Consider the following 18,426-nt stretch of genomic DNA (forward strand, 5'->3'; position numbering starts at 1 on the left):
ATATATATATATATATATATATATATATGAACTGAATCACTGTGCTAGATACACCTGAAACTAACACCACATTGTAAATCAACTATACTTCAATAAAAAATAAAGTAAAATAAAAAGAAATGCACACATACATGCATCAAAAGATACGTAGTAGAATATTCATAGAAGCACTGTTCATCACAGCTCCAAAGTGGATAAAATTTGTGGTGTATTCATACAATGAGATATATGGCAATGATAATGAACAAGACACAACATGGCTGGAACTTCATAAATATTATGTTGACTCAAATAAACCAGACACAGAAGCAAAACAAATTTTTTAAGTAAATAAATAAGATGCAGGTGCTTCTAAATAACGTGCTTTCTTGAGCTCTTCTAATATCCACGTGGACTTTCAAGATGACTATTGTAATGGCACTCAAGTAGAAAGTGCAACATGTTTAACAGTTAAGATTTACATATGCAAGCATCATAGGTGAAATCACAGAGGGGCTCAAATGAATAAACTGTGTATCCTGAAGTCCATGTGCTAGGTGTTGCTACATGGCTGGGCTGACGTCATTCAGATTATTTCATTTGGGAACGAGAAAGCACAACTTGATACTGTGCATGCTAGGAAACAAACTGCTAAGATTCATTTGTATGATTTATTTAAAAACTAGCTTGGAATTAGGAAGAGGGGTGAGTTTTGGTAGAAGTATGTTAAAGTAACCTGGGAAGGATAGACATGAAAACGATGAAGTATTTGCTGGTCAGCTGGGTAAGTACACGTAGATATGAGGGAAGATTATTGAAGGTAGGAATAGTGTCAGTGTATTGGCCTAGAAATCAAATGTGCAATGACAATCCTTTTCCCTCATTCTGATTCGTTGGTATTTTGACTACATTTTCCTGTAAGGGACAAGCATAATATCCACTGTACATTTAGATGCCAAATTCAAAGTAAAAATCATGTATTTTTGTGTTTTTGTATCATAATGCTTCTCAAATTATTGCCTCAGAGGCCCTGCGATAGAAAAATTCCAGAGGCTTCCATGTTAGTAGTTTTGGCTTTTTTTTTTTTTTAATTTCAAACCCTAAAATATTTCATATAAATTGTTCAATCCTTAGAATACTCTCTTCCCTTGCCTTTAGGATGGGAGGGAAGCAGAATGAAGTATAGGGTTCTACTTTACCATCTAATAGTACAAAATAGAGTTCTTCTAAACTCAGATTTTAAAACTGATTTATTCCATCCACCCATTCTGGTTATCTCTGAACGTTTAGCTTTTCAGAATCTTATTCCTTCCACTTGCTTTTTTGGTATACTTTCTAGTTACTATCGCTTCATAACTAGACCAGACTCGGTGAGGACCCCCTTCTGTCACTGTCAGCATGGTGTTCCCAGCGTTATGACAGCACCAGTGTGAGCTACTGTGCTACCACTATACCATGATGGGTTTGGCCACTAAAGCAAGTGCTCTGGTGACTGAGGCAGGTGCTACTCTCTCAGGTCCTGCAGTGGTGACTCAGGGTGGGGGGAGAAGTGCTCTGCAGAGTTCCGTCATGTCCCCACAGGCCCTCTAGTCACACAGCTCGTTCAATGTGCTCACACATATCACCTACCAGCCAGGGTACTGAGGCCTGCCCAAAGTGCCAACATACCTTCTTGGCTGGGTTCGATGGGAACCCTGACATTTGAGCCCAGGTCTTGAGTCTAGACGTTTTGTCTTCTACCCGTTCCTCAGACATAAGGAGTTTTTCCACCCCTCCCTCCCATCTCTGCCCACACACACCACCCCATGTTGGACCACTTCAATCCACTGGCCATTTCCCAGAAATGTCTTGGCTTGGTATACATATTTACCCACTAGATCGTCAGCCTTTGTCAAGCCTCTCCTACCCCCTCAAAAGCCACACTATCCTTTCCCCCAGAACAATGGATTCCTAATAGCCTTTCCTAGAATTAAAGGGAATCACTCCTAGCTCCTTCCATAGGTGACTTGGTAGCTCACTAATAGAAAGAGAAGCAGCTAATAAGGTAGTTCAAGATGATACTTAATATTATGAACTTCACTCAAGGATGCAGTCATTACCTTACCAATCTCTCTTCCCCACACAGCTCCTGAGGGACAAGTGAAAAACGGACAATAGCAACAGATAAGGAACAAATACCACATCGTTAGGGGGATCAGGGCCCAATAACCACCAAATGCAGAGCTCTGGTAAATCTAGGTTGAAGCACACTGCACACTAGACCAGAAATCCCCCATTCTCTTTTCCATGTCAAGTTGCACCCACTACATCACCCTGCCCAACTCGCTCGAGATATACAGAGCACATGTACCATAGCCTAGTTGAGCCAGTCCAAATGGTCCCTGGTGTCAGGGTTACCACAGCTACCCCAAATGATCCAATGCTAGCAATGTAAAGCAGTGGCACAAACATGATTTTCAAATCTCCAAAGTATCAATGTCACTTCCTTCCCTTTGTAGACGGGAGCTAAAGGATAAAGTTGGATTTCAGTTTTCCTATTCTGTTCAGTCTAAGCTGGAGGAAGTCATACTCAAAAACTGGGGTAGAACGATTAGCTGAGATGTTAAAGTTGAGATGGGTATACTCTCTCATGGCAATTAATCCAACCCCAAGCTTCATGTGTCTGTATTCACAAAAATTCCACACAGCCCAACGACCGCAGAGATATTCCAACAGTACGTTCTCTCTTAGAGTTTGATTAGGTGTAAGGAGAGATTCTAGAATCAGTCTGCTATGCCTTTGTTCATACAAGCATGTTAACTTGTGCCCAGCTTGCCAAGAGGCTAGAGCATACTCTAATTGTGAATCTGCACATTCTACTTTTTCTAACCCTAGTAAAGTGTTCAAAATAACAGTCATGGCACTGAAACAACTAAGTAATGTGATTGCAAAATTGATGGTAAATAATACTTCAGTTAGACTAGTGAGCTATTTTTAGACATTTCTAGTGAATCTGCTGCATTGCCCAGTCTAGAGAATGGGCCTTCATTCAGATAACATTAAGCTCCTTCTTAAAGCCTTAAACTCTCCCAAACACTTTTATTATGATGACTATTCTTTAGGCCCTGTTAGGAGATACTCCTAATAAAAAGTTATTTTAAAAACAAAATGGGTGGAGGTGAATACAAAATTAGGAGAGGTCATAATGAGTCAAGAATAGTGGAAAGGGCTTCCCTGGTGGTGCAGTGGTCGAGAGTCCGCCTGCCGTTGCAGGGGACGCAGGTTCGTGCCCCGGTCTGGGAGGATCCCACATGCCATGGAGCGGCTGGGTCCGTGAGCCATGGCCGCTGAGCCTGCGCGTCCGGAGCCTGTGCTCCGCAACGGGAGAGGCTGCAACAGTGAGAGACCCGCGTACCGCAAAAAAAAAAAAAAAAGAATATTGGAAGTTGGAAGTTGCCAACTCAAGAACTCAAACTTCCTATCGTGCTTTAAAAACAACAACAACAACAAAAAAAAACCCACTAAAAGGCCAAGCCCTGAATAGTAGAGAATGTACTGAAATAATGTGAATTCTTTGATCTGTGGGTTGCATCTCAAACCTAGCCAAATACTTTCTTCCAAGCAGCCAAATTAACATTAATGAGCCAGTTTGACCAAGCAGGACTCCAGCTACATAGGCAAAAGAGAATCCAGTGACAATGTATCATTAGACCACATAAAATCCTTTTTCTGTTTTGGTTCAGAAAACATCTATGAAAGTCCATGTTCAAACTATTCTGCTAAATTATCTTCTTGTTGTTGGCTTGGTATATCTACTAAATGGGAGGTGTTCTTGGTTCAGTCTCTATATCATGGGCCTTGTACAGCCTTCTTAAAACACAGTTTTAAAAAAAAGCTGACTCGGGCTTCCCTGGTGGCGCAGTGGTTGAGAGTCCGCCTGCCGATGCAGGGGACACGGGTTTGTGCCCCAGTCCGGGAAGATCCCACATGCCCCGGAGCGGCTGGGCCCGTGAGCCATGGCCGCTGAACCTGTGCGTCCGGAGCCTGTGCTCCACAACGGGAGAGGCCACAACGGTGAGAGGCCCGTGTACCGCGAAAAAACAAAAACAAAACAAAACAAAAAGCTGACTCGTACATCTCCAGAAATAAGACACTACAGTCTCATTTTAGGATCTAGATTTCTCCTGGTACCAACTCTTATCCACAACCAGCTGTTTAACAGTTAGACAAGTTATATACTCTTCCTTGCCCTCAGTTCCCTAATCTTTATAATGAAAGGGTATGACCAAATTATTCCCCAGGTCTCTTCCAGCTCAGTAGTCTAACCCACTTGGTATTTCTTTAAGGGGACAAAGGATTATGGAAGTTAGACTACTGTACCTCAAAGTTGTCGGTACATTAGAATCATCTGCGAATCTTGAAAATATATTGGTGCCTGCATCTCTTCCTTCATGGATTCTGAACTAACGGATCTGGGTGTGACATGGACTTCAGCGTCTTAAGAGCTCCACATAAAATTCCCCAGGGGGTGTGAGGTAGACCTTCTCAACTGCCAGTGGTAACGATGTAGGCTGAGATTTGACTCAGGATTCATTAGAGCAGGCCTCTCTGCATAACTTAGAGTAGTTTTTATGCCCACAGTCCTGTTCCTGTCAGGACCTACCTTAGTCACAGAAGCCAGAGTTGGACAGGATGTGGCTCTAACAGTGTTTCTTCTTACTAGCTGTTCACCTATTGGCCCTGCTTGTTCTAAAATCGTTTAAACACTTGCTGTGGGAGAGCAGTGTTGGCTACAACACAAGACTGCCTACACGACACAGTGTCCATGAAACCTAGCTGTGATTTAATCGCAGCTGCCATTTGTTGAGCGCTTTCTGTCTGCGAGGCACTGAGGTCTCTACATCAGTCCTTACTGATGTTTATAACAACTCTGCAAGCTGTATTCCCATTTTACAGGTGGAGAAATGAATATTAGATAAGTTGCCTCAAGCCACTGTGCTAGCAAGTAGTGACAGTATGTAAGATTTCTAAGCCTGAACTCTGAGCTGCTACACTATCTCACCTCTACGCAGAATGACCTGTCTGAGGAACTCTTAACTCTGGTCTGACTTGATTCCAAAAATAGGGGAAAATTTTCTGGTTCAGAGCTTTATAGGTCCTATCAGTCCTGCAGCATCCTTCCTAGGGGTTAACAGCAATGGTACGTGCTCTCTGTAAATGCGTAACTAGTGTATACCTCCTTGACTCAGGCATGTTTTGTTCCTGAGGCCCCTACAGCAGCGTCAGCATTTACAAGAAAATCTCGTAAGGACTCCTTTTCAGTGTGTGTTAACATAATCTTATTTCCCCAGTTAAATAGGCTGCAAAAATCTTACTGTCTACTGTCAACTTGGCCTTTGCGGAGAAGAATCAACCTTCCTAAAAGCATAGAAAGTCAAGCAGTTAAAGGAGAGTAGCTTTACATCAAATACCAGAAACTTGGCTGCATCATTTCTGGCAAGGTCCCTTATTCTCAAAAGGCTACTTTGAAGATAGTGGTGAAGGCTGTTTGCTGCCCTCTTGGACCTCGAGATCTGCCCTAGCGGTTAATATTTCACATGTCCTAGTTCATTAGCTCAGCTGAGACAGGCATAAAGTTCCAAAGGACAAGAAAGCACATTTCTGACCTGTACAAAGTGCTGGACACTAGCAAAGACATTTATGTTGCTTTGTTCTTGATTCTCCTTAACTCGCTTTCCTGTGTCTATTTTACGTGGCTCTGTCCGGAAAGTTAATTGATATGTTAAAGTCAATGGGCTTATGACTTTGAGACCAGCTGAAAAAATACAGGTTAAAATCAGTGGAATTAAAAAAAAAAAAAAAGTTAAGTGCAGCAGCATATATAGTAGGAAAGGGAACACAGATCATGTTCAGTTTGAGCCCAGCGACTTATTAGTGGTTGATCTTGTGTTACCGAGTCCATTTCAGTATTCATAAAATAGATACACAGTCTATTCCATAGAGCTGCCAGGGTAAGTGTTTTAAGGACTTGGTAGGTTAGGTGTTTGTGCCATCCCCCTTAACATTAAAAACAAGTCCTCTACCATTTGTGGAATGGGGCTACCGTTAAATAAGTTCTTAACTCAAGTTATTCCTTTTACCAGCATTGAACCTGACCAAGAAAATATCTCTCTGCTCAGGATAATAGGTGAAAAGATAGACTGGGAGGGAGGTGGCAAACATGTGTCATGATATTGCTTTAGAACGCTGTAATCATTAATTAGAATCATTGCTGATACCAATACACTCCTATTGGTGGAAAAGGTAAGGAGGGATAAGGAGGCACCAGCCAAATTGGTCCCTACACAAATTTGTCCCTTCTGAGTATTCCAAAGTGATTGCATGAATCACTTTAAGTGCTAAATAAACTATAGCAGATTGTTTTCTAGTGCAAAGGACATAGTCATCTGAAGATGACTCACACAGTCTTCTGGTATACATTTCTCAGAGCCTTCTCAGAAATCCAAAAAAAACGTGTTGCAGAATCTCTCCCGGTCATCTGATTCTTGTGCCATGGAAAGGGCAAGTCCCCACATGGTTTGTATTAAGTCCAAAATCCAAGTTAGATATCTTCACTCAAATGAAGCTAATTTTATTGACTCAGCATAGTTTCATTTACAACTTTCTATTCTATATTAGGCCTTAAAAAGGAGTCAAAAATGATGGCGAGCTGTTCGTGTGACCTTTTGTATATGTTTTTGAACTTTAATTAGTAATCCCTTTTTTATGATAACATCCCTTGTGTGTCTGTTTCCTGATTAGTTTTTGGTCCTTGACCAGAAGAGTCCCTGGGACTAAACCCAGTGAATGAGAAGGACTAGACCTGCTGGTTGTCCAACACCCACTTGTTCCCCTTTATTAAAAAATCCCTTAGCTTAATGCAATCTAGACACTTCCTTCAGCAATGCCTAGGTTTGGGAAAGCAGTCACGGGAAATGGTAGGGCATCTTTTGGCCCCCAGGTCCCTTTTTCACGCCCAAAGCCTTTCCAAAAATCAGTTCATTTTAAAACCTGCCAAAGGTTTTATGAGCACAGCTGACAATTCTGTAACATTGTTGGAAGGATTATGCATTTGAATTTTAAACATTGGATTTAAGTTGATGATTCCTACGGAGGGACCTAAGTCTGGAAGCAAGACTTCTGTCTACCACATGTCAAATGGTAACTTGGACATTTGGGAAATCTGTTCTCTTTAAACCTGTGGAGAAAGAATGTTTATCACTCTGGTACACACATAACTGGATGTACACTTCTGTTAAAATTTTTCGATAAACTTTAATGGTTCTTTGTAAGGGGATTTATTTTTGAGTCTTGGAGCCTATGGGCAGAATCTACCTTCCAGTCATTTCAGGGAGCATGGATACCTTTTAAATTGTATGGCCTACAATGGAGACCTGCCCTTGGCTATTACAACCCACCATACACATCCATTTTCTTCAAGGAATAAGCTAAGATGCTAAAGAAACCTTTTCTCCCTACTTTTTTCTCCCTTGCCCCTTGTAACTGCTCATCCCCAACAGTGAAAGGATATAGTCAAAAGATACCAAGTACCTTAAAATAATCCCAGTGCTGTGAAAAGTTGTAGTTCAGTATCTAACAAGAGAAATTTTTTGCTGTAAAACCAAGGTAGCACCACTCACTTTAGAGCTCTTCCATTTTGGCCCTGTCTGCCGACACCAGATTTGATGCTGGTTTTGAGTTATAAGGTTGTTACATCTTGTATCACCTTTATGACTAAACCGCACACCATTCCCTCCCTCAAGCCCCCTCAAAGTGCTCTGTGGCGCTTCTCAAATTCCATTAAAATACTGTCACTTTAGGACAAAACTTCCCATGTTTAATGAGCTAGTAAGTCTTTTCTTCTCAGAAATAATATGTATGCTACAGAAAAGTATGGTATCAGCTTCAAATGTGGGTGACAAACTCTTATGCCAGGTTACTTTCCAGCCAGAATTGGAGGGGAGGAAGGGAAAGTCTTCAGGGACAAATAGGTAACTGGGATGGGCAGGAAAATGGGGGAAAAGGGAGCTATGCTAATTTGAAAAGGGAAGGAGTCAAAACCAAAATGTTTTCTAAAAGAAATGAGAAGTATTGGGGTTTCTATCCAAGAATGAAAGAGAAGAATGTTGAAGATAAGTAGGGGTAAAATATTTGAGTCTCATATATAAAGTGAAAAAGTCTCAATCTTTGTCCTAAATGCAAGGGGAGCCCCAAGATTAAGTAGGAAATCTTTCAATGTTATTCTAAAATTTAGGGGGCTTCATCATTTAACAACAAAAATCCGGATTATCCCAATTCAATAAACACAAGCCATGGACTGGAGCTTCAGGGTGGTCATGGGAGCAAAAAATGGTGGGAAAAGGGCTCTCAAAGAGGTGTAGGTATCTGATGCATGCAGTCGGATACCCCCAAAAGGATGAAAGCGAAGTAATTGGATTTGGTCAAGAGAGCCATTAGCAGCTGAAGTTGACTTCCTGCGACTAACGTTAAGAGGAACAGTCCTATGAGGGGAAGGGGATAGGAAAAGGTGGAGGGTAAGTGCCCATCAATTTTAGATGTTTAGATCATAAGATGATAACTGGAGGACTACAGGGTCGCACAGAAGTGTTTTCCTTATTTCTAAGATAAGATGAGCCACTGATAAAAGAAAGGGCCCACTGGGGAGAAGGTGAGGATGCAGGAGGATGAATGTTGATGTGTCTCCTTAGATCAGAGCTTATCTCACCTCCTGACATTGTTAATGTGGGCAAATATCCTCTTGATTTGGGATACGTTTTCTGAAATTAAGAAAATGATTATTGGCTTCCTGACATTAGAAGAGTGTGGATATGACAAAGAGATTTATCATGTTGTCAGGAAATAAATCTTGGAACCATGAAGCCAACCAAGGCACACAAAATAGAGGTGGTGTATTCGTTTCCAAGGGCTGCCATAACAAATTACAAAAAACTGGGTCACTTGAAACAACGGAAATATATTCTCGCACAGTCTTGGAGGCCAGAAGCCCCCAAATCAAAGTGTCATTGGAGTTCATTCCTTCTGGAGGCTCTGAGGGAGAGCTCATTCCATGCCTCGCCCTTAGCACCTGGTGGACGTTGGCAGTCCTTGGCGTTCCTGATTTGTAGGTGTATCAATCCCATCTCTACCTCTGTCTTCATATCACTTCCTCCATGTGTCTCTGTGTCTCAAACTTCCCTTTGCCTTTCTTTTATAGTGACATTTGTTACAGAATTTAGGACACTCCCTAAATCTAGGATGATCCCGTCTCAAGAGCCTTAACTTAAAGACAATTGCAAATACCCTTTTCTCAGATAAGGTCACATACAAAGGTTCATGGGTTAGGACTTGGATGTATCTTTTTGGGGGGGAGGTGAGGGGCACTATAAGTATATAATAGAGCATCTCTGTAGCGAACATGAGGCTTCCCATGTGAGACTCATCACTGTAGTGTTTAAGGAACTCTGGCTTGGGGCCAGACAGCCTGGGTTGGAGACCTGGTTTCAACTTAGCAGCTGCGTTGTTTAAAACCTCTGTGCCTTGGCTTTCCCTCTGGAAAAGTGAAATAATACTGTATCATAATACTCATAGGGTTACCGTGAACGTTCTGCAGTTAATACAGTTAAAGGGCTAATAGTGCCTGGCCCCCAACTAAATCTTGAGTAAATAAGGCTATGAGTCCCCTATAGTCTTCACCTGTAAATAGACTGCCTCCCCAGCCACCTACCAGTCAGGTGTCTTTGGGCAAAATTAACTACTAATGGGACTTCCCTGGTGGTCCAGTGGGTAAGACTCCATGCTCCCAATTCAGGTAGCCCGGGTTCGATCCCTGGTCGGGAAGCTAGATCCTGCATGTTTACCAAAACTAAGAATCTGCATGCCACAACTAAGAAGCCTGCATGCCACAACGAAGATCCCACATGCTGCAACGAAGACCCAGCACAGCCAAAATGAATAAATAAATATTTAAAATTTTTTTTTAAATTTTTAATAAAAAAAATTAATGACTAAATCTTCAAATGAAATAATTCAGATAACATTAATCATATACAGATTTGTGTAATTGTGTATGTATGTATTTTAAAAGACTATTAAGATTATAAAAAATGAAGAGAGCTTTTGGGGGTAAGATGAATGTACCAGCCCATTCATGGTCTTCACAGGATTACAACACCATGAGTGGCTTTTCTTTGCTTTAGTCTTCAGTTCACATCGAAAGTTAACCTTTCCTAGCGCTCTCAGGAGCTGTGTAGAAATTTTCACTCCTGGGAGGTGAAAGAACCTTTTGAAATGTTAGTTTTGACTTCTGTGTGCTAGCAATGACGACTTTTTTTTGTTTTACCTACCGTGATACATAGGGGAGCTTTGTGGAGCACATACCAAAGGGTTCTGAGGATAGTAATACTAAATAATAGCACAAGATATGTACAATGAGACACCCCAAAAATCTATTCTTTCCCTGATATGTGCGTTAGTGTCAAAAATGGATGGCTTTCAAAATACAGTGCTTAGATAGCTCTGGAGATCATGTGCAGAATCTTAATACTTAAAAAATATTTATCTATGAATAAGACAAAATTCATAACTCTGCTCATCACTCTCTATATAGTTACATGATATTTTGAGGAACCAGAATTTTTTTTTTTTTTTTTTTTTTGTGGTACGCGGGCCTCTCACTGTTGTGGCCTCTCCCGTTGCGGAGCACAGGCTCCGGACGCGCAGGCTCAGCGGCCATGGCTCACGGGCCCAGCCACTCCGCGGCATGTGGGATCTTCCCGGACCGCGGCACGAACCCGTGTCCCCTGCATCGGCAGGCGGACTATCAACCACTGCACCACCAGGGAAGCCCAGGAACCAGAATTTTTAATGCCCAATTTCAGATGCCAGTTGCAATCTTCTCAGCTCAGCATTCAATTTATTTAAACTTTGCTATGAAAACTTATTCATCTACGTGTGACACGTTTTGATCCCTATCTTTAATACTACATTTTTATGCCAAAGTTCCGATATGAATTTCTGAGCTAGATAATAACATTATTTTTAAATTTTAATGAGATATAGTTGATTTACAGTATTATATGTTTCAGATGTACAAGAGTGATTCACAGTTTTTAAAGATTATACTCCATTTATAGTTATTATAAAATATTGGCTATATTCCCCATGCTGTACAATATATCCTTGTAGCTTTTTTATTTCATACATAGTATCAATAGTTTGTACCTATAATCACACTAAATGTTATCAGATATCAACTACTTAAAGAAACATCTGGTAAATACCCTCTTGGTATTTTGGAAACTACAAAGGAAACAGTCCTACCCACTCCCCTGCTGTCAGAGTTCAGTCTAACAGAGAAAAAAGAACAAAATGAGTCTGAAGAACTACGCTCCCAAATCACGGGTTGTGGGCCTATTAGGACATAAAGTCTGGGTTTGCTATGTTATGATCTCATTATGCCTCTAAACTCTGCCCACAGGTGTCTGCAGCAGGTTATGTTTGTTTGAGACGTCTCCATCGGGGATCACTGGGTGTCACTAAGTGTCTGCTGGTGCTGGAGTTGGCTGTCTGCCTCCTTGCCATGTCTAACGAAGCAGAAACAAGTGCAACTAATGGTCAGCCTGACCAACAGGCCGCACCAAAGGCACCGTCAAAGAAGGAAAAGAAGAAAGGTATGGAGAGGTCCTCTTGAGGCCAATGAGGGGAGCTAGTGGTGGTTACCAGTGACGAAGTGTGACGTTCAAGGCAAAGTAAGAGCTGGCCCTTGCCTTAATTCAATCTCAGCCAAGTGTCAACTTTTCCTAAACAAGAAAGTAAGACTTTGGCAGAGGAGATTGGTCCGATCCATATACCATAAGACGTATCTCTGAACTCTGTGGTTGCACCAATTTGGGTCCTGCTGGGAAGCTTTCATACATCTTGTTCAATTGGGAAATGCAACTATCAAGTATTACATGGTTATCTTTCAGTAACCTATATACCACTTTGCTTTACTGAAGTAGCCGTTTTATAAAAAATCAAGATCTTTATTTTATGACACCCTCTTCTTTTGACCTGAAGTACCACTAGAAAGTGTCAGCATCCTTAATCATTCATAGTTTGAGAATATGCTGTGATTTCCTTGCCTTTCATGTCCACGCTTTAGAAATGGGAATGAGAAGAGAAGCAGAAGAAGTTCTAAAGATGGATAATTGTCTTAGTTATTTCCAAGGGAATTTACCCACAATTCTCTTTCACTTTATTGACAGTTCAAAGATGCTAGTAAATTGTGCAGTGGCTTGTTTTCCTTTCATTAAAAAAAAAAAGTATTATCCTCCTTATATTCTTTTTAAAAAATATTTTTAAAACTATGCTGAAGAATATCCCCCAATCCCATCTCACATATTCCCGTAAGTTTCCCATAACTCAGCCCAGTCTGCATCTTTTTTTTTTTTTTTTTTTTTTTTTTTTGCGGTACGCAGGCCTCTCACTGTTGTGGCCTCTCCCGTTGCAGAGGCAGAGGCTCCGGATGCACAGGCTCAGCAGCCATGGCTCACGGGCCCAGCCGCTCCGCGGCACGTGGGATCTTCCCGGACCGGGGCACGAACCCGCGTCCCCTGCATCGGGAGGCGGACTCTCAACCACTGCACCACCAGGGAAGCCCCCAGGCTGCAGCTTTAAGAGTTTATTTTCTCTCCGCCCCAATGCCATACACAGTTTTACACAGTGTGATTTTTTTTACTCAAAGGAAGTAAGGATAAGGGTAGAATATTGCATATTTGATCAATTGTAGAATAATCAAGATATTTACTACTCAGATTTTTAGATCCTGGGGCATATTTGGTCATACCTGGGGCTGATATTTCAATACATTTATAAACTTTATCCTCTATTTCGTTCTTTTCTCAGGCACTGAAAAGACAGATGAATATCTTTTGGCCAGATTCAAAGGGGATGGTGTGAAATACAAGGCCAAGCTAATCGGCATTGATGATGTGCCCGATGCAAGAGGGGATAAAATGAGCCAAGATTCTATGATGAAACTAAAGGTAAAGGGGAAAAACATACTTTGTCTCTATCTTAAGCAAATACGCAGCAGAGGAAATGATATTAGGAGTTTGTATTTACCTATATCTCAATTATTTGAAAGAAAAACTTTTCTAATCACGTAATTGATCCAGCGGTGCTGCATTTTATGAGAAGCCATGGGTTTGTTTGCATATATTGAGTGCTGTCTAGAGACCTGATTTAATCAAGTGTAGCAGGACCCTAGATGCCTTTTCCTTTGAGAAGACCAACTTTCTGAGCCTGGAAGTATTCAGGTAAAATTCAGGAGTCGGCTTCGAAACTGGTGTTCTTTAGTGTTAGCCCTTTGGTTTTTTTAAAATTTTAAATTCTAATATTGCCATGCTGTGAAACTAATTAAGGAAGTGATACTCATTAAATAAGACAAGGCCTAGAAGGAACATCTTTGAATATGTTTGAAGATCTCTGGTCCAGTCTTCTTGTCTTTGCCAATGACTGTTTGGAGGCCAAGGGAATGAGGACTTGTCCAAGTTCACAGAGCTGACTAGTAATTGCCTGGCTCAATGCCTTCTATTTCATCCTGCTGTCTCTTATGAAAGATGCCTAATCCTTTCATAGATGGTAAACCAAGCTGAAAACAAAGCTGATTGCCTTTTAAAATTTGAGAGTCAGAAGCATCATAGCGTTCTTTTAACTAGATTTTTCTTGTTTTCCCAATTTCATCAGGGAATGGCGGCAGCTGCTCGGTCTCAGGGACAACACAAACAAAGGATCTGGGTCAACATTTCTCTTTCTGGAATAAAAATCATTGATGAGAAAACTGGGGTGAGAATTCACTTTCACTGACACCTTTCTGACCACCTGAGTTTGACAAATAATTTGTGACATAAATTTCAGCTCTCCTTTTCCCTTTTCAAAATTCTGTAGGGAAAAAAAAATTACATATTACTGCACTCCTCCAGAAGTAACAGGCAAAAAACAGATAGGGTAGGAGGTGAGGGGTCAAGATACTTTATTTTGAAACTTTTTTCCTATAATAGATGCGGACCTCACGTCTATAAGTCTAACCTAAACACTGGTATGCCATGGATATCAGTTAGGTATTTTTTGGACCAAGATATACAGCACGAGATCAACTCTAACCACTGGCTTGTGATGCTATCATAGATCTATGTATGGGTCTCATTTTAATATAAGGTCACGGGTGAACTTACTGGCTAACCAAACAGAATACTATCTGAAACACATCTTCTTTTTTCTCTCCTTCTCTCTTTTCCCTTCCTCTTTACCCCATAGATGTAAGCTTGCTCATTTTTTGGGGTTACTCTTATTCTATCACATGAACAGTCTTGCTTATTTTGTGTTTGTTTGTTTGGGCCTTATCAAAAGCTATCATACTTCAAGTCTTCTGGGACTCTTTTCCCTCTACTCAATATAACATCATAAGATTCATCTGCTTAAAATGTTTTTCATTGCTGCACAATAGTTTATTGTATCAGGATACTGTGGGAAGACCTCAAGTTACTATTCAACCCTTCCTAGAGATTCCCATTATCTAATATGCAAAATCCATTGGTCAAACTTAGGGCTCTGGAACCCTGGTACACGCTCACCCACCCTGCTGTCCTCATGCACTGCTGTCTCCACTGTCCCTTATCTTTTGACTCTTGTTTTCACAAGCCTGCCAGAGAATGGTGGCACTTTTCCCACACAAGCATTCTCTCACTCCCAAACCTCCTAAGATGCCCAATCTAAACTTTTCAGTGGTCTTAGGTGCTTGGAAACAAAAGTCAAGACACATTCTGAGCATCTACAAATATGCATGAAGAGTTGAGCCCTACCATCTACTTGAAAGGGTCAAGAGAAACGGGGGAGGGGAATAGCAGGGAAAGCACTGCTAAACCAATAAGCCCTGCCACATGAAACTCCTGTATAATGACGTGGACATCTGTGTGATGTTGACAAATACTTGATGACAGAATCTGGTGACTTCCAGAATGTATTGGGGGTAACTGTACCAATAATACTTAGGAGGGTTCTCTGGCCAGTCTGAGGCAGTCAAAGGATCCTTGTGAACACTCCTCTAGCTTAATTATGCTATTCACTTGAGTTTGTTGAGTTGAGAAAGTAGACCTCCCTGGAATGCTTTAGAGGTGATATGTTCCATCTTCGTTTTAGAAATTCTTGGTCTCCTAATCCTCGGTCCTTCCTTGCGATGTGGCATCACGTCTTTGCGATAGAGAGAATCAAGTATAGATAGTTTAAGAAGGATCATTCTTTCTATTTCTGTTTTCTACTCTTTGTTGTTAGGTTTTTTGTTTTTTGTTTTCCCCTTTTGAGCCCTTCCTAGCAACGATAAATGTAGCAGTAGCCTTCAACCAGGAGTGAAAAAATCTTCAAATGTTTTAGCCTTCTCATATATGCCTTGGTATCTGATGCTTAGTTGTGCTCCAGAGAGAATCTACAGATAGATTCTAGTTTTCTCAATACACCATTTTTGATGTCCCTTTTTTAGGTAATAGAGCATGAACACCCAGTAAATAAGATTTCTTTCATTGCCCGTGATGTGACAGACAACCGAGCATTTGGTTATGTGTGTGGAGGGGAAGGCCAACACCAGTTTTTTGCCATAAAAACAGGGCAACAGGTAAGCTCTAAGCCTTGAGGTATACCTGGAGGGGGACTTGAACATGAGAGTGTGTGTCTCTCAACTAGAGAGCTTACTGGAAACAATTGGATGTAGGAGGACTAAACAGTACCTCAGAGGATGACTATCTTTAATTAGTCTAAGGAATCTTCTTTAAATGTCATTGATACCCATGTAGTGTGTGGCACAAGCATTGTTAGAACGGATCTTCTCATAAGATCATTGCTGATTTTAGAACGATAGTCAATTATTCCCAGAAATCTTGAAAGGACTTGGAAAATTATCATTGTGCTTCTTGTTTTATCTAAGTATTTTATGTATCTGAGGGCTGGGGTGGGAGTGGTGGTGATCTTCCACAAACCAGGGGAGGGTAGGAAGGAGCTTTAAGAGAAAGGAAGGAAACATTACTAATCAGAACTGATGGGGGACAAAGGGAAGAAAATAGTAAGATTAAAATTCTGATAAAGATGCTTTCTCTTGCTTCAGGCTGAGCCACTAGTTGTTGATCTTAAAGACCTTTTCCAAGTTATCTATAATGTAAAGAAAAAGGAAGAAGAAAAGAAAAAGGTAAGTACTATCTAATACAGGCTCTATTAGACTTAATACAACATTCAAGACCATGTCTGAACATTATGTGAACGCATGGCCTGCCTGGAGTGTTGGCGTCTATGTGGCTCTTCAAAGTATAGAAAGTGATATAATTTTTGTTCTTCCCAATAGGGCAATATTTGGATGTTATAGTTAGGCCCTTCTGATTTCTAGTGCCTGACTCTTGTATTTTCTCCCTATAAACTTCACATTGATTCCAGGACTACCAAGTCCAATAACGCTATTCAAATCCAGTATTGATATGAAAAGGGGAGGAGAATGTAGGGCAGAAATAATATGCAAGACTCTCTCTTGCTTTCTCTTTGTGAACCCATAGGTATATTTATTCCTTTATTTAATTCTCTTTAACTATAATTTACTAAGATCACTGAATTTGCGTCTTTCTTTTTAGATGGAAGAAGCCAGCAAAGCAGTAGAGGTAAAACCGCATCTTTACTTCTCGTGAATTGCACGTGTGATGTGTATAAGCCCTTGTTTGCCACCTGCCCAAGCAGGCTTCCCTCCTAGTTTTATTACTATGTGTTCATGACCCTTCTGGTCATAGAAGATGTACAGTTGAATGACTAGTGCCAAAATCTAAACTTCTTAGCAAGCCAATACACTAGGAAATTAAACTGTGTAGGGAAGACTCACCAACTAAACCTTTAATATTTGCCATCTTTTCAGAATGGGAGTGAGGCCCTAATGAATCTTGATGACCAAGCTTGCAAACTGAAATTGGTACGTATGTGATTTTTTATGATTCTTACTTACCTGAACATGGGATTTGCTTCCTAAAGATGTTGTTAATAAAATCCAGTTGCGACAACTCTTTCCCTAACTGTTAGTATAACATTTATGTCAATATACAAAGTGATCTTTTTAGTAAACACTCTGAATCTAATCCAAATACTTTTTTAAAAGTGTACATCAGGTGGATTTGTTTGGGGACTTGTCTACACTTCCTGACCTAAATAACCTAATATCAAATCTGTATTAGTTAAGTGAAAATCCAGTTGTGACAACTATTTTCCTAAACTTTAGTTTAGGAAACAATTACAACAATATACAAAATCATATTTTTTAATAGACACATCTGAATCTAATCAAAATACTTTTTTAAGGGTGTTGACCAGATGGATTTGTTTGGGGACATGTCTACACCTCCTGACCTAAGTAGTCCAACAGTAAGTGTCTGTTTTTAAATTTGCAATGTAATGGAAATGACATCTATAACTCAAACTGGCAATTAACCAGAAATCTTGAGCATCTCATTGAAACTTGGAAGGTGACTGCTGATTTTTCTGCATAAAGTGTAAATGGCTACTAGAACAAATTTGCATCTTAAGTCACCACGGGAGCCTATCAGCACTACTTCAGATACATTAATATTGCTTAGAAGTTAAATCTGAGCAATAGGTCAGGCAATGTAGTCCATCTGGGTATTACTTAGGATCAGAAGGAGGAGCTGAATATTAGTCCTTGATGTAAGCCTACTTGAAGGAAACATGTTTGTTAGATGACTAATTGTATAGACTCCTGGCCTCTTCATTATTTTTTTTTTTTTTTCTATTCTTTCTGTTGTGATTTAGCAGCATAAGCTTGGTGTAAAATAAGACTTAAAACAAGAGGCTCAGTTATATTTAACCAAAGCTTGTCTTTGTTAAAAAAGTTGCTCATCCTTTACAGGATATTGTAGTATATCAAGTCTTATTATTGATTGATCTGTAACAACTCTGTGAGAATGGAGCAGTAGTTTTCTTTCCAAATAAGGAAGTGGTGATTCAAAAAAACTCTCATTTACCCAAGCAGAGGTCCAGTTTCAAGGCTTAAGCCTAAGTCTCAGACCTTCCAAAACAGTCCTCAAGTGAAATTGCCTGTAATTTTGAATGACTTCTTACAACTTATTTTATTTATTTAACAGTTTCTTGAGTACCTGCTGTTTGCAGGGCACAATGTCAATGACATCATGGAGTTTACTGTCTAGCAGGGGGACCAACATTAAAACTTATCACAAAGCCTAACAGTTGATGTTACTTACAAGGTATTTATCCAGTTTAGAGGTTCAGGTAATGCCTCTGAGTAAGTGAGTTTCTGGACTTGAACATAAAAGATGAGAAGGCAATAACTAGACATAAAGGGTATCAGTCTAGAACGTTGGGGAGAATGTTTCTCTAGGGGTCACTTATATC

At 40.4% G+C, this 18,426-nt stretch overlaps 1 protein-coding gene across 5 annotated transcripts in view; it reads left to right on the top strand.

The window, feature by feature from the left end:
• The window catches only part of DAB2 (DAB adaptor protein 2), a 52,849-nt gene that overhangs the window by 18,507 nt on the left and 15,916 nt on the right, over window positions 1–18,426 (top strand). For all 5 annotated transcript variants that reach the window (XR_009519017.1, XM_060009553.1, XM_060009554.1 and 2 more), the window contains exons 2-9: window positions 11,474–11,666; window positions 12,883–13,022; window positions 13,726–13,824; window positions 15,515–15,646; window positions 16,133–16,213; window positions 16,647–16,673; window positions 16,922–16,975; window positions 17,359–17,421. Coding sequence is in view for 4 of the 5 variants with exons in the window: in XM_060009553.1 (XP_059865536.1) it covers window positions 11,576–11,666; window positions 12,883–13,022; window positions 13,726–13,824; window positions 15,515–15,646; window positions 16,133–16,213; window positions 16,647–16,673; window positions 16,922–16,975; window positions 17,359–17,421 (687 nt within the window). In the remaining variant the exon portion in view is untranslated. The remainder of the gene's footprint in view (window positions 1–11,473; window positions 11,667–12,882; window positions 13,023–13,725; window positions 13,825–15,514; window positions 15,647–16,132; window positions 16,214–16,646; window positions 16,674–16,921; window positions 16,976–17,358; window positions 17,422–18,426) is intronic.

Source organism: Delphinus delphis, chromosome 3 (genome assembly GCF_949987515.2).
Source record: "Delphinus delphis chromosome 3, mDelDel1.2, whole genome shotgun sequence".
Taxonomy (NCBI): Eukaryota; Metazoa; Chordata; class Mammalia; order Artiodactyla; family Delphinidae; genus Delphinus; species Delphinus delphis.